General features: G+C 40.6%; 1 protein-coding gene across 5 annotated transcripts in view; it reads right to left on the reverse strand.

Annotated features, from left to right (window-relative positions):
• ARHGEF28 (Rho guanine nucleotide exchange factor 28) overlaps positions 1-15,565 on the reverse strand; it is a 346,403-nt gene that overhangs the window by 206,184 nt on the left and 124,654 nt on the right. For all 5 annotated transcript variants that reach the window (XM_069556181.1, XM_069556182.1, XM_069556185.1 and 2 more), the window contains exon 3: positions 1,319-1,466. In XM_069556181.1, the coding sequence (XP_069412282.1) occupies positions 1,319-1,466 (148 nt within the window). The remainder of the gene's footprint in view (positions 1-1,318; positions 1,467-15,565) is intronic.

Consider the following 15,565-nt stretch of genomic DNA (forward strand, 5'->3'; position numbering starts at 1 on the left):
TATATCCAGGACAATTTAAGATTTAGAACCAGAAACTGACCTTTGCCTGCAAGGAATTTGTTAAACTCAAGGTATGAACGCTCCCTTCTAAGTAGGCACAATATACTCAGAAAGATGTTCTTTAACACACAAGGAGTGGGGAGAATGTCCACCCCTACATGCAAGCAAGAAAAAGATTAAAATGTTGATGTTAGGAGTAGCACTTCTGTTATTATTTTTATTCTTTCTCTACATAAGAAGCTTGATTTAAAAGGAGAAAAACCAAGAAAAGAGGGCCAAGCCAAATGCAGCAAAAACATCAACACAAGTGTCAAAGCAAAGGGGGAGAGGCAAATGAGACTGACGGCCAGTATAATTCTGTGCCATTAATGTGGTTTGACTTCTTTTATTTTTTTTTTTTTATGAGGATAGGAGTTCCTGGGCCCAAGATAGGAGAGTTTAAAATTGCCCAAAGTCCCGGAAGTAGGACAGTAGATTGATTCGGTGATCAAACCCAAGGAGGTCTGCACATCACCACCATTCTCACTACACCTGTGTTTGCATGCTTCCTGTCTTCCTTCTTCCACATGCAACAGCTATCCTACAGAAGCACTTAAAACAATTTGTTTAAACAAAACTGAAGCCAGTGTTACCTATTAAAAAAACTGAAGAGTCCCTAGATGATATAATTTAAAGGGGTCTTAAAGACCCACAGTTGAAATCAAGCAATCAACAAACAAGCAAAACAACAAAAACTCTCCTTTCCTGCAGGTAAAGGATGCCTTAATTGCACCTTTAGATCAGAGCTTGCTGTCGGATGCACAACCCACACCTACTGAAAATGCAAAAGAACTGTCCCTAAGGAGGGCTGTTAGCTCATAACCTGTAATCTGTCACTGTGATACTTGAAGACATTTGGGAGAACTACAGGTTTCAGAATGTGAATGGTGGTGAGATGAGAAAGTTCTAGAGGCTGAGATCCAACAAGGAAACATCTGGATGGACAGGATGCTGAGTAAAGAACCCCAGCCACCCAAGGGAGCAAAGCAGAGAGAGGCAACCAGACCAACCACAGGAGGACAAGGAAGATGGAACTAAGATGGATATCAGGTATCTCAGATGTCCCTGAGCTGTCCCTGGCCACAGGTCCCAGGACGACGGGAGGCAATGTTAAGACAGATTGCATCCAGAGCCCCGCTCCTCAGCCTAGAGCGTAAGTCTAAGTTGTGGCTGCTTGGGGACCTGCAGACACAGCTGGAAGAGCCTCAGACTTGAGATAACCCAGTGTTAGTGTACACACACACACACACACACACACACACACACACGCACGCCTCACCTGGAATGCTGGACTGGAGAACATTATCCTCTGTGCGCTCTGCAATCACGATGTGTCTCTGATGAGATCCATTATAAATAAAGTAAAACTCAGCATCTTTAGGAAGATAGACATTTTTGCCAAACTTCGCACAGACCGTCATCTGCCCCTGAAAAATGAACAAGTGGAGGCATCATCACATTTCCTTGTCCTGGCTCTAAGAAACCAAATAACAAGGGCCCCGGGCCAAAACAGGGTCCATTGTTATGTTCACTTCACGTGAGCCCAAACAGCATGAATCCTTCTTCCCAACAACATCATTTTGGACCTCAGGGAGATGCTTTCTGATCTATTTATGTATGCTTGTTAGAGCTGGTTTGTTCTGCTTTCAAAAGTGAAGAAGTTAGGGCATACAAAAGAATATTTTTATTTATTAGATGATACTTTGTTCTTTACTTTCTTTGAATTCCTACCTGATGAACATATTGCTTGTATTTATGTTTTCCTGCACCTGAGATACTTCAAAATAATTATTCTTATCTGGGGCCTATATACTAGACCAAAGCAGCTTATAAGAACCTTGAGTTTCCTCAAGCACTGCCAAATAAACAGCCCTATGCAACCCAACGGTTGGCATGCCCTTTCTCACCACTGTTTGTCTTCTCTGAGGGATTTCCAGGTCCACTTTCTCACCCAGCCTGGCCTCACACCTTCTATAGAAAAGCTTCCGGCTGGCACCAATCCCTGCTAAAAACCCAGGGTCCAAGGAGAGGAGCTGCCACCCTGGGTCACTGAGGCACACTCTGAGGAAGGAAGGAAGAAAGGGAAAAAGGAAGGAAGGAAGGAAGGAAGGACAGAAGTCATGTCAGAAGCAGCAGCAGGCTAGCACCCCCTAGTATACTAGCATCCAGGGGTGGTGTGGGGCGGCCAGTCAGTGCTACAGCCCAAATACCAGTGATGGGTGAGGCTGCCAGATTACCAAGCATTCAGGACACTCCCTCTCCTCAAATACAAAAAGGCAGCACAAAGGGGGCCTCCAGGGAGCAGGCACACACCCTCCAGCTTGTAGGGGTGGCTGGGAAATAGAAACCAAGAGGTGGAGGGCTCCAGGGCTCAGTCCAGCGTGGAGAAGGATGTGGGCTTTTGTGCGCCTGCCCAACAAAAACAAAACTACTCTTCCAGAGTTCCTCACCCTGTGACAGGAGAAAAAGTGAAGACAGAAAGGCTCCCCCAGTCTCCTCCACATCTGTTAGCCTCCGATGGATATCAGCATGATATCCCATAGGATATAAAGAGGTAGACCAATCAGGACCAAAAACAAAATCAGTGTGGACTTCCTCTTTCCAGTAACTACATGGTTATTCTTGCTAAAATTTTTAAATAAACAGACGATGTCTTCCCAGTGGTTTGCAATGTACCATACACACAAAACATCATCTTAAATCATAAATGAGAATAAATACAAACTGCAGAGTTCAGGGAAAAATAAACACCAGTTTCCTATTTTGAATTATCCTTAATCTGCCTGTGAGCAGGCGCATTAGCAGGCATGTAAGCACATGCTCACATGCACACACACATACATATATATATACACAATCAATAGAAAATAACATGCCAAGAAAAATCTACCATACAATAGTTTCCAAAAAAAAAAAAGTTCAGGAAGAGGACCTGAAAGGCAAAAAACAATAACAACTGTCTGACATGACAGACAGAGGAAACTCAGATGAAATTCCATTTCCTAAAAAAGGAAGACCAGTTTGCTTTAGTCATGCCCCTGGTTTCTAAAGAGACTGCTAATTACCCACAGACAAAATCTAAACTGATGTGTTGGTGATTTTTTTTTTTAATGTTGGAAAATTAACTGTACCAACAGGTCAAAGTTTTTCACAGATCAAAAGCATATCTAATCTATATCTGTTCAAAACAACAATCATATTACATTTTATTTGGTTAGGTGAACCAGGACTATGCCTTATGAAAGGGTTTAACTGCAACCCTTTTGAATGCAATACAGCCCCAAACAGTAGAGTTTTACAATTCAATTACGCCTCCCTTTCAAGACCATACCATGCTTTACATTGGTCAAAGACAAGCAACAGGTGAGAAATAAGATGCAGCCATCACTGAGATGTCCAGAAGTCCCAGCATTAAGAATAATATTCAACAAGAAAAAGAGTCTCTCATTTGCTAATCACAAAGAAATCAGAAAGATGTCGTGAAGAGTATTAGGGGAGGAGGAGAGAGGAAGTGATACAGAAACCAGCAGAGAGACCCGGTGAGACAGAAGGGGGTGGCAGGAGAGGAAGACAGGGAAAGAAAATAGGAAAGGACGAGGACATTTCACCCAAAAGTCAGATAAAGTTGAAGAGATTTAGAGAAAGCTACAAAGGAGACCAGCAGGAGAAAGAGACTGAAAATGTGCTAAGGAACAGGTAAGCCTCACCAATCAGCCACAGGGGACAGTCTATGCCTGAGAGTGAGGACTTCCTAACCACTGTGGCCATTCAAAACCTACTTTTGCCAAAAGGCCATTTTCTTAATGGCAAACATAAATTCCAGTGTAGACTTCCAGTGTGTCTCCATCACTTCCCTATCTGGACTCAGCTGCATACTTTGTTTCAGGCAATGGAAAACTAGAAACTTTTGTAAGTGAATGCTGGCATCAATATCAGAATCACTCTGCTTTTACACAGAAAAAAAACAAATGTTATCACCTGTTAATTCACTCTATCCCATAGAAAATTTTAAAAACTCAGCTATTTCACTGAAACTTCTGGAAACACTAGGAGGCTTAAGAGGCAAAATTATTTTCCCAATTTAATCTATAGATTTAATACACTCCAACTAAAACCAAAACTGAATTTGTCAAATGAAAATCAACAAACTTACTCTAAAGTTCATGTGGAAGAATAAATACACAAGACTGGTAACAAAAGTTTTGAGAAAGAGAATAAGGTTTGAGCTGGGATGGGGGGATCAGAACTTGCCCCTGCCATGGAAATTATGTAACAATGAAGGAAGGTGGCATTTAAAATCAGTGGGGAAAGAATGCACTACTCAGTAAGCCATTTTGGAACAGTAACTATCTATCACATCAAATAGTTAAATTCCCAATTAATTCAATATTCAACATAATCCATAAGTGCATAAAATTAGAAAACTGTCTTCAATTTTTTGTTTTTGAACAAAATAACAAAGATATATAAATTTCATCTATACTAACACCACCCTAATTTATCAAACTTTTAAAATTTTTCCTATTTCCTTCCAGTCTTTGTTCAACGCACAGCTAATTATTACATAGTTATACTCATGGCATAAATATACATATGGTTGTACTTCTCTCCTATCCAAAGCATTTTTCCATGTTGTTACAATTTTGGCACCATTTTTAATTGCATTCCATCAAGTTGTCTGATTTTCCCTAATTTACTTAATCATTCCTCTATTGTACATTAAGGGTATTTCCAGCTTGTTAACATTATAAAAAAATACATTAAGTACTTTCATGTCTATTGTTTTTATTCTTTAAATTACTTTTTTAGAGTAGAATTCCAGAAATGAGGCCAAGAATGGACACAACTGTCACCATGTGTATGATCGCTTTCCAAAAATGTATCAACTTTTGAATCAATACAGGTATATGTGTGGCTGAGTCCCTTCCCTGTTCACCTGAAACTATCACAACATTGTTAATCAGCTATACCCCAATATAAAACAAAAAGTTAAAAAATACACCAACTCTCATCATCACTTGTACTGGTGAAGAGTATTATTTTTATTCCAACTTTGCCAAAACTTCCTCTTTTATTATTCCCTAAGTTAACAGATAATAAACAGCTTCTCACTGATTTAATTCATATTTTTTCCACTGCTGCTGAAATTTATTGGCCACTTTTATCAAAGCCAATATTAATAGTTGCCTGATTAAATCCTGATTTAAAGAATTTGTCTTCTCTCTTCTGTTTACCTAAGGTCACCTTTGCTTTGAAAGAAAGTGAAATTGCTCAGTCATATCCAACTCTTTGTGACCCCATGGACTGTAGCCTGCCAAGCTCCTCTGTCCATGGAATTCTCCAGGCAAGAATACTGGAGTGAGTAGCCATTCCCTTCTCCAGGGGATCTTCCCAACCCAATGAACAAACCCAGGTCTCCCACACTGAAGCCAGATTCTTTACCCTCTAAGCTACCAGGAAAGCTCATGAAAACTGGAGTGGGTAGCCTATCCTTCTCCAGGAGACCTTCCTGACCCAGGGATCAAACTGGGGTCTCCGGCATTGCAGGCAGATTCTTTACCAGCTGAGCTACCAGGGAAGCCCCTACCTTTGCTTTAATCAGGTCAAAATTTTCACTTTTGCAAATGAACCAGTTGAAAGCAACATCACAAGCATCCCCTTTCTCCTATTACCTTCTCATGCCCAAATCAAAAGCACTAGCGTACTCCCATAAAACCACTAAAGGTCAGGTCATATGGAAAACAGGAGTAATAAAAGTAAGGCTGCTGCTGCTGCTAAGTCACTTCAGTCATGTCCAACTCTGTGTGACCCCAGAGGTGGCAGCCCACCAGGCTCTCCCATCCCTGGGATTCTCCAGGCAAGAACACTGGAGTGGGCTGCCATTGCCTTCTCCGAAAAGTAAGGCAGAAAACCTTCAGTTCAGTTCAGTCGCTCAGTCGTGTCCGACTCTTTGCGACCCCATGAATCGCAGCACGCCAGGCCTCCCTGTTCATCACCAACTCCTGGAGTTCACTCAGACTCGCGTCCATCGAGTCGGTGATACCATCCAGCCATCTCATCCTCTGTCATCCCCTTCTCCTCCTGCCCCCAATCCCTCCCAGCATCAGAGTCTCTTCCAATGAGTCAACTCTTCGCATGAGGTGGCCAAAGTACTGGAGTTTCAGCTTCAGCATCATTCCTTCCAAAGAAATCCCAGGGCTGATCTCCTTCAGAATGGACTGCTTGGATCTCCTTGCAGTCCAAGGGACTCTCAAGAGTCCTCTCCAACACCACAGTTCAAAAGCATCACTTCTTCAGCACTCAGCCTTCTTCACAGTCCAACTCTCACATCCATACATGACCACTGGAAAAACCATAGCCTTGACTAGATGGACCTTTGTTGGCGAAGTAATATCTCTGCTTTTGAATATGCTATCTAGGTTGGTCATAATTTTCCTTCCAAGGAGTAAGCGTCTTTCAATTTCATGGCTGCAGTCAACATTTGCAGTGATTTTGGAGCCTTAACTAAGTATAATCACACTAAATAGCTCTCAATATAAGCACAGACTCAAAAATTAACTAATTAAACCAATACTTTTCTTTTTTTTTTACCATCAAGCATCCCCCTGGAGAAATTCTACTTGTAAAACTCATCAGTAATGCTCACGATCAAGTCTTCTGCTGACATGCTGTGACATCTATGCATTTCTTCTCAAAGGAACGAAAGAGGTAGAAAATTTATTTGCCATCTTAAAGTATTTCTTCCAGCTCTATTAACTCATCTTCCAATGGCATTTAAGAAGAAAATGGACAGTGACATTGACGTGCATATTCTAAATATTTTTCATTGTATTTAGAATGGCTTCTAAGTCAAGTTCTCTAGTACCCTGAATAACTTGGTGGCTATATTATCTTAATCTGAGTATTAGGTATTCTTATATGAATGTTCTCCCTCCCTCTCTCCCTTTCTTCTCTCTCACGCTCTATAGACAACATACCTGTATATACTTTGTTAATAAGTGTCACCTGCTGGACAACAACCTTAACTATCCACTTTCTAAACCAGCTGGCCCGAGAGGGACTAGACAAATAGTAAAGATTCAAATGATGGCAACAAGAGCGAAGAGTGCAAGCGTGCACCTTTTTATCGTGAGGCTGCTTTAATCTGGGTCTACAGGAAGAGTCCATTTGGGTTTCCAGCGGTCTGGGAAACTAAAAATTATTAGCAAAACTGTTTATGCACGTGTGTGTGCAGTGTTCTAGAGGCTCCCAGGTGGCGCTAGTGGTAAAGAATCCGCTTGCCAATGCAGGAGTCTTAAGAGCAAGAGTTTGATCCCTGGGGCAGGAAGATCCCCTGGAGGAGGACATGGCAACCCATTCCAGTAACCTTGCCTGGAGAATGCCCATAGACAGAAGAGTCTGGTGGGCTGTAATCCATACGATTGTAAAGACTCAGACACAACAAGCGACTTAGCACTGAGTCCAGTTTTCTAAGGAGTGGTTTATAGTTTTCATCACATTCTCAAAGGCATTCAAAGATTCAAAAAATGTGAAGAACTCTAGCTTTTATAGTAACGAACAAAAATGGGAATTTAACAAATGCTTTTTATTGATAATTATCACCTTTTAATATGACAGTAAGACTGTTTGGTTTTCTAAGGTATTCTAGTATTCTACACAGACTTTATATGGGATAATTTCTAATAGAAGTACAATGAAGGTGTTAATTGATATGTCAAATATTACAATGAATGTTTCCTAATACATGCCATTAAAACCATAATCGTAATATAAATAACACATTCTATCAAATTTGATTCTTTGTTTTTAATATTTGAAACTTGTCCTCTTTACAGTAACAACAACAACAAAAATAGTAATTTTACCCAGAGACTTCTCTGCAGAGGAAACTGTGTTAAATGTTGTAAGATCCTTTAAAAAATACATTTTAAAGAGATACATTGCCCCATGCCATAGAGAATAAAAGTACAGGTACTAGTTAGAATCAACACTAATAGGATTTCAGAGCCAGATTAACAGGATTGGATTTCTTCTTTTCTGCCCCACCCCAAGTTATATTATCTTTACATTCCTTAAGGAAAATTCCAAAGAAAGTGCTATGGGCAAAAAGTCTTATTTCTAATTACTGTATTCAGCTGAAGTACTTCTGTAAACAAAGTCTGAAAAAGTAAAACTGATTTCCTATATACTGTGTGTACATATTATATATAAATGCATATTTATATACGTACATTTATTATTTTTTATGTGAACAGTACTCCTCAGTTTATTAAGTGATTTCTTGTGTATTTTCTCATCTCATTCCCACAAGAATGTCTGGGAAGTGTTACCGTGATCTTTATTTTATAAATGAGAACACTGATACTATCAGGCCCAGCATATGGCAAAGCCACAAATCAAATCTGGATCTTCCTGTTTTAGGCCCAGCACACTTTCCTCCCCAACATGTCCCTGTACAAACAGCAAGTGCTCAGGTACTAACTGACTTATCTACACCTTTACACGTAGCATTTATTTTATACTGAATATAGAGATTCTCATCCTGAAGCCCATGGGTAGACGTGGTGTGGAGAGAGAATGGGAGGTAGGAGAAACGTTCCTTAATTCCCACGAAGAACACGCTTCATACAGTTTAAAGCATTCACCTGGGGACAGTAGACGTCTGTCTTTTAACCAGAGAGTCCTCGGAAGGTACAAGGAGCTTATGATTCCAACAGGTTAAGAACCACTGATTTAAAGCATGTTTGAAACGACTTCCCTGGTGCTCCAGTGGTTGAGACCTCTGTCTTTTCAATGCAGGAGGTATGGGTTCGATTCCTGGTTGGGGAATTAAATCCCACATGACTTGTGATATGGCCAAAAAATTAAGCATACAGGGAACCCAAAGCTGGTGCTCTGTGACCACCTAGAGGGGTGGGATGGGGAGGGAGGTGGCAGGGAGGTTTAAGAGGGAGGGGACATGTGTATGCCTGTGACCGATTCATGTTGATGTATGGTAGAAAGCATCACCATATTGTAAAGTAACTATCCTCCAATTAAAAATTAAATTAAATTTTAAAAATAAGTAAAACATGGTTAAAGCATCTTTTTCTAATTTACTTTTTAATTGAAGCATAATTGCTTTAAAGAATTGTGTTGGTCTCTGCCAAACATGAACATGAATCGGCCATGGGTACATGTAAGTCCCCTCCCTCCTAAACCTCCCTCCCACCTCCCCCACCATCCCACCCATCTAGGTTGTCACAGAGCCCTGATTTGAGTTCCCTGAGTCATACAGCTAATTCCCATTGGCTGTCTATTTTACATACGGTACTGCGAGTTTCTGTTACTCTCTCCACACATCCCCCCTTTCCTCTCTCCACACTCCCCACCCGCTGCCCTGTGTCCATAGTCTGTTCCCTAGGTCTGTGTCTCCATTGCTGCCCTGCAAATAATGTCATCAGGACCATCTTTCTAAATTCCATATATATGCATTAGTATAGGACATTTGTTTTTCTTTCTGACTGACTTCACTCTGTATAATTAAAGCATCTTTTGCATAGTGTAAAAATATCAAGATCATTAAAATTTATCATCCAAACCAAATCTAAGTCAACAAAATCCAGCTGAATATGAATTGAACTGGTTAAGTCCAGGGGGAAATATCAGAATGTCATTTTCTTAAGACAGGTTAAACCAATATGAGCTAAAAGACTCACAAGACATTTCTTCAGAATTAGCTTTTGGGGTAGAAATGGCTTTTTTCTCCCCCGACAGGATGAAATAGAGCAGGATAGGCTAACATTCTTGCTGATAACAAGAAAACAAATATGGAAAAATTAAAAGTAATATTCCTAAAAGCATCAGAAAACTCTGGAAATGTGAATAAAATATAATTAAAATTCTGGAAAGGGCAGAACCATTCTGAGAAGGTACAGAAGCGAGAAGAAGATAGAATGACATCTTTAAAGTAATAAGAGAAACTGATGACCTAAAATCCCATACCTAACAAAACCATTCTTAAAAATGAAGTTGAAATGAACTGTTTAAGACAAATACTGAGGGAATTCCCTCTCAGCACTAAAAGAATTACTAAAACAACATATTCAAGCAAAAGTTAAATGATCCCAAATAGAAACGCGAAAAGAGGTACAATGATGTGAGTAAATGTAATTAATACCTAATGTGCAAAATTACTTATAAAGTCACGGAGTTTTAAACATTTGCACAACTACAATATCTGACTACAGTAACATAAAAGGGAAGTAGAATTAGAGCATCTAAGAGTTTTGGGAAAGCATTGAAAGCAATAACTTACTATATAAGGTGTCAAATCTACTACTAACAGAATGGGAAAAGAATGTATAGTTAAGTTATAGAGTAAAAATGAAATAGAAAATAATCAAAAACATAAGATAGGAGAAATTAAAAATGTAAAACATGTCAAACAGAGGGTTATATGATAGATATAAACCCAACTGTATCAGCAATTTTAATATAAACAGACTGCTGCTGCTGCTAAGTCACTTCAGTCGTGTCCGACTCTGTGCGACCCATAGACGGCAGCCCACCAGGCTCCCCCATCCCTGGGATTCTCCAGGCAAGAACACTGGAGTGGGTTGCCATTTCCTTCTCCAATGCATGAAAGTGAAAAGTGAAAGTGCAGTCGCTCAGTCGTGTCCGACTCTTCGCGACCCCATGGACCGTAGCCTATCAGGCTCCTCTGTCCATGGGATTTTCCAGGCAGGAGTGGGGTGCCATTGCCTTCTCTGATAAACAGACTAACTGACCCCAATACAATGCTGAGGCAGTTAAATATGGGTTTTCAAAAACAAGAACAATTCAAGAACAGTAACAATAACTATATGCTGCTTACAAGAGATACACTTTAAAAATAAAATAGAAAGTTTAAGTAAAAAGATACACTATGCAACACAAACCGAAAGAAAGCTAATATAGCCAAAGCAATATCAAAGTAGTTTTTAAATCAAGACATTACTAGAGAAAGAGGACCTTTTCATCATAAAGTATAAGCTAAACAAGCTGATACAGTACTAAATCCATATGCATCTAATAAATAGCTTCAAAATATATAAAAGCAAAAATAACAAATCCAAAAAGGAGAAATTGAAAAATCCATAATCACAATGGGAAACTTCAACATGCCTTTCTCAATAGTGACAGGACAAAACTGACAAGGAAATAAACATGTGAATTACACAATTACCAGATTACTTAATCAAAGGGAATAACTGCCATAAATTAAATGCATATAGCAATATTTATTTTAAAAGGCACCCATTATCCAAACCTCTGCATTATACTCAGTTAAACATAAACACAAACATAAAAAATTCTTGATGATTTTCCCACTTGATGAAATGATTCACCACTATAGAATTAAAATAGCCTTTGTTCCTGTAACCCAGCTGACTTGAGTAAAAAACAATTCATGATGACGGTCAGAAAATGACTCCAGGTTTCCCACAAGGCCAGAAGCAGGCTTTAAAAGGTTGCTTAGCTTACTTCCTTTTAACATCACTAACTTATTCACAGATTCCATAAAAACACAGAACTCCTAGAAATTGAAAACAAATAACTGATACTTCAAGTAGATCACAGTAGGAAATATACTGGGTTGGATATAAGAATACTTAAAGTATAATCACTACCCTTCCATAATCAACATTTCTTGAGGACTAAATGTCCTGCCCTTGGTTCCAAAATAACTGAAAAAAAATTAAGAATGAAACAAAATACTGCTTAATAATTGGATATCAGTGGGGGTTTTAGGCAATAATCAACTAAGCATGAGACAGCCCAACTCCGCATTGAGGAAAATCTGTAAGTTCCTTAAGAATGATATCATCTAGCTCTTCTCTATACCTATCAGACATACCTGGGCCATGAAATACACACACAGACCAAACTGACCACATGTGCAGAGGAAAATGACAAGGATGCTGCAAGGACACAGAGGCCATGGTGTCGTACGGCAGAACAATGGAAGGAACTGGGACTGTTCTGCCAAAGGAGAAGAGACTCGTGAGTAAACGGCCCCCGTCACAAATACCAGGATCTGCCATGCAGACAAGAGGTTAGAAGTGTTCTGCAGGCCCCAGGGGAAAAGCATGAAACAATGGAGGGGAAGACAGGGCACCCAGTTCAGCTCTCCAGTGAGAGCCTTCTAAGGATCAGAGATGTCCAAAGATGACATGAATGACCTCACCTTAAGAGGAATAAACACTAGCGGAAGAAGGAGGCTTTGATTTTTTTTTTTCCTTTGCTTATTTGTCTATTCTAAGAGAATGAGGCTATTTAGGCTTCAAAGGCTAAAACTGATAATATGTTGAATAATACCTCTACATGACTAGCTTCAATATGAAAAAAATGGGAGGTCTAGGTAAGTGGTGATTGGAATTCGCTTATTTAATTTCTCCCATATTCTTTCATTTTGGTTTATTTCTTAGCTCCTTGGATTGATGTTTAGTTTGTTTTTCATTCTCTGAATTGGTGGTTTTCAAACTCACATCAGGGGGACCACAGATATTAACAGAGGAAGGTTGCGACTTTGTAAACATTCCTTTTAAATTTCATTTTGGAAACTACGTTTTCAGTTACATTTACATCTAAAAACATTTAATTCACTTAAATATATTATTTTAAATATATTATTATTTATAAATTTTGATACATTAGAGAAGATTTGCACTCCTAGGCTAAGTCATTGTTCTCACTGAATTAACAAACATAATAAATTCAAAGAATACATTTATAATAAAGTTTGTACCAAGTTTATACATTCTCCAGAATACTTTGTGTTAGGAAAAAAAGATTCCTCCTTCAGAAAAAAAGTTTCAACACCATCTATTTACAGTCTCTATGGCAGAAAGTGAAGAGGAACTAAAAAGCCTCTTGATGAAAGTGAAAGTGCAGAGTGAAAAAGTTGGCTTAAAGCTCAACACTCAGAAAACAAAGATCATGGCATCTGGTCCCATCAATTCATGGCAAATAGATGGGGAAACAGTGGAAACAGTGTCAGACTTTATTTTGGGGGGCTCCAAAATCACTGCAGATGGTGACTGCAGCCATGAAATTAAAAGATACCTACTCCTTGGAAGGAAAGTTATGACCAACCTAGACAGCATATTCAAAAGCAGAGACATTACTTTGCCGAGTAAAGTCTGTCCAGTCAAGGCTATGGTTTTTCCTGTGGTCATGTACGGATGTGAGAGTTGGACTGTGAAGAAAGCTGAGCGCCAAAGAATTGATGCTTTTGAAGTGTGGTGTTGGAGAAGACTCTTGAGAGTCCCTTGGACTGCAAGGAGATCCAACCAGTCCATTCTGAAGGAGATCAGCCCTGGGATTTCTTTGGAAGGAATGATGTTAAAGCTGAAGCTCCAGTACTTTGGCCACCTCATGAGAAGAGTTGACTCACTGGAAAAGACTCTGATGCTGGGAGGGATTGGGGGCAGGAGGAGAAGGGGATGACAGAGGATGAGATGGCTGGATGGCATCACTGACTCGATGGACGTGATTTTGAGTGAACTCTGGGAGTTGGTGATGAACAGGAAGGCCTGGTGTGCTGCGATTCATGGGATGGCAAAGAGTCAGACACGACTGAGTGACTGAACTGAACTGAACTGAAGGCCTCTCTGACCCTATGACACCCTCTGTTATCTAGTCTGTGTTGGAAAATAAAGTCCTATTAGCTCATTTTACATTTCAGAGCTCAAGCTTTATATTCACAACACAATAAACACTCTGCCTCATCAAATTCAGACTCAGGTTGAACCTATAAAGACAGTAAGCTCACACAGTTATTTCTAACATTTGAAGTGTATAGATTTGTGTCAAACCAAGATGTCTGAAAGTCAGCGTAGGTCTGCTCACAGTACTGAACACACCATTCCAAAGACTACCAGGAATACAAGGAAACATAAGTCTCTGTAAATTGATCTCTCCTAGACAAAGAACTGAGCCCCACCATGTGCATTCTTATTTCAGGGTAGGCCACGGAGCTCCTGCACTCCACAGGAAGTCCCTCTCATGAGGGCACACAGGAAAGGGGCCCTGCACCCCTCTCCTCTGGCCAGCTATGCCAAGACCCCTCTCCCCAGTGCACACAGGCACACACTCATGCACACACACACAGGCCCTTCTTAAATAAGAGCACAGAAGATCCTGCCAAGTAAAAGGATCCCATGCAAAATAAAAGAATCAGAATCCTCACTAGGAGAAGCATAGATTCTGAAACTTACAAAATATACAGCTGAAATAAAGTTATCTGCAAGAAACTTACCTGGATCAAAACCCTGCCTTTAACAGTGACGTGAGGAAACTGAAAGCCCACCACAATAGGTGACCTCCCATCACACAGCAGACCCAGGGCTAGAGCCCATGTCTTCACTCTCCTTCCAATCCTCTTCTCACTGCCCCAAGCTACCACTGCCAAGCACTGAGTCAATCCTACTCCTTCCCCAAAGGACTGGGAAGAATCTTTATGGAAACAAGTTAGAATCAGAAGCAAACTCCCCCAAAGTTCCCCAGTCCCCAAAACATCCACATCCTTCCACCCTCTCGTCTCTCCTCTCCTAGACCTCCATCACCTCTGCTCGACCTCAGAGTGCTGTCAGGGCCCATGGCTCTTCTTCTGACCCTTTTCCTTCCCAAATCAGAACCAGTGCAGGTAAAAGCCGGCTCGGTCACACGATGGGAAACACGACGCCACAGAAACCAGAGATGCAGGACAATGAGGAAAGGGCATCCAGAAATCAAGATCAGCCTCAGCTCCCAAAGAATGTACGGGAGGCAAGAGAAAGACTGAAAATGAGGGCTCAGTGGGGAGAGAAAGGGTAAAACGGCAGCAGCAGAGGGCTGAGTCATGGTAACAGTGGCAAAAAGACAGCTAGAAAAACAAAGCACCGTGGGATGTAGCTGAAACAGGAACAGGGCAGGAAAGATGGATAACAGATAAATCAAAACGAGCAGACGAGACACAAATACCCGCCCTCCCAGGAACTGCAATGCGGAAACACTTTTGTAAAAAGAAGGGGGGTAGGGGAGAGGACCTGAATTTCGATGCCTGCAAAGAACATCTCATCTGATCAAAATCAAGAACTAAGGGCAGGGACTTCCCTGAAGGTCCAGTAGTTAAGACTCTGCACTCCCACTGCGGGGGCGCAGGTTCAATCCTCGGTCGGGAACTAAGGTCCCACATCCCACATGGCACATAGTGCAGACGAGAGAGAGAGTGCAGACGAGAGAGAGAGAGACTAATAAATAAGAATATTATTTTTAAAAACAACTGAAGGTAAAAGACACGGTACAGAATGTGGACGTTTGTGACACAGCATGAAGGCAGGAGGGCGTGCCTTCAAACTCCTCACATCCAGCTGCCTGCCGCAACCCCACAGTAGTAATTCTGTCTTTCCTGAGTCATGAGCAACAGTGCAAGAAGAAGGGGCGGACACCCCTAGAGAGTCCTTTCTCATTCTCCCTTTAGAATTGACAACAGTTTTGGAATTCAGGAGCCCCTTTTTCTGGC

The sequence above is a fragment of the Ovis canadensis genome, chromosome 16 (assembly GCF_042477335.2).
Source record: "Ovis canadensis isolate MfBH-ARS-UI-01 breed Bighorn chromosome 16, ARS-UI_OviCan_v2, whole genome shotgun sequence".
In the NCBI taxonomy this organism is placed as follows: domain Eukaryota; kingdom Metazoa; phylum Chordata; class Mammalia; order Artiodactyla; family Bovidae; genus Ovis; species Ovis canadensis.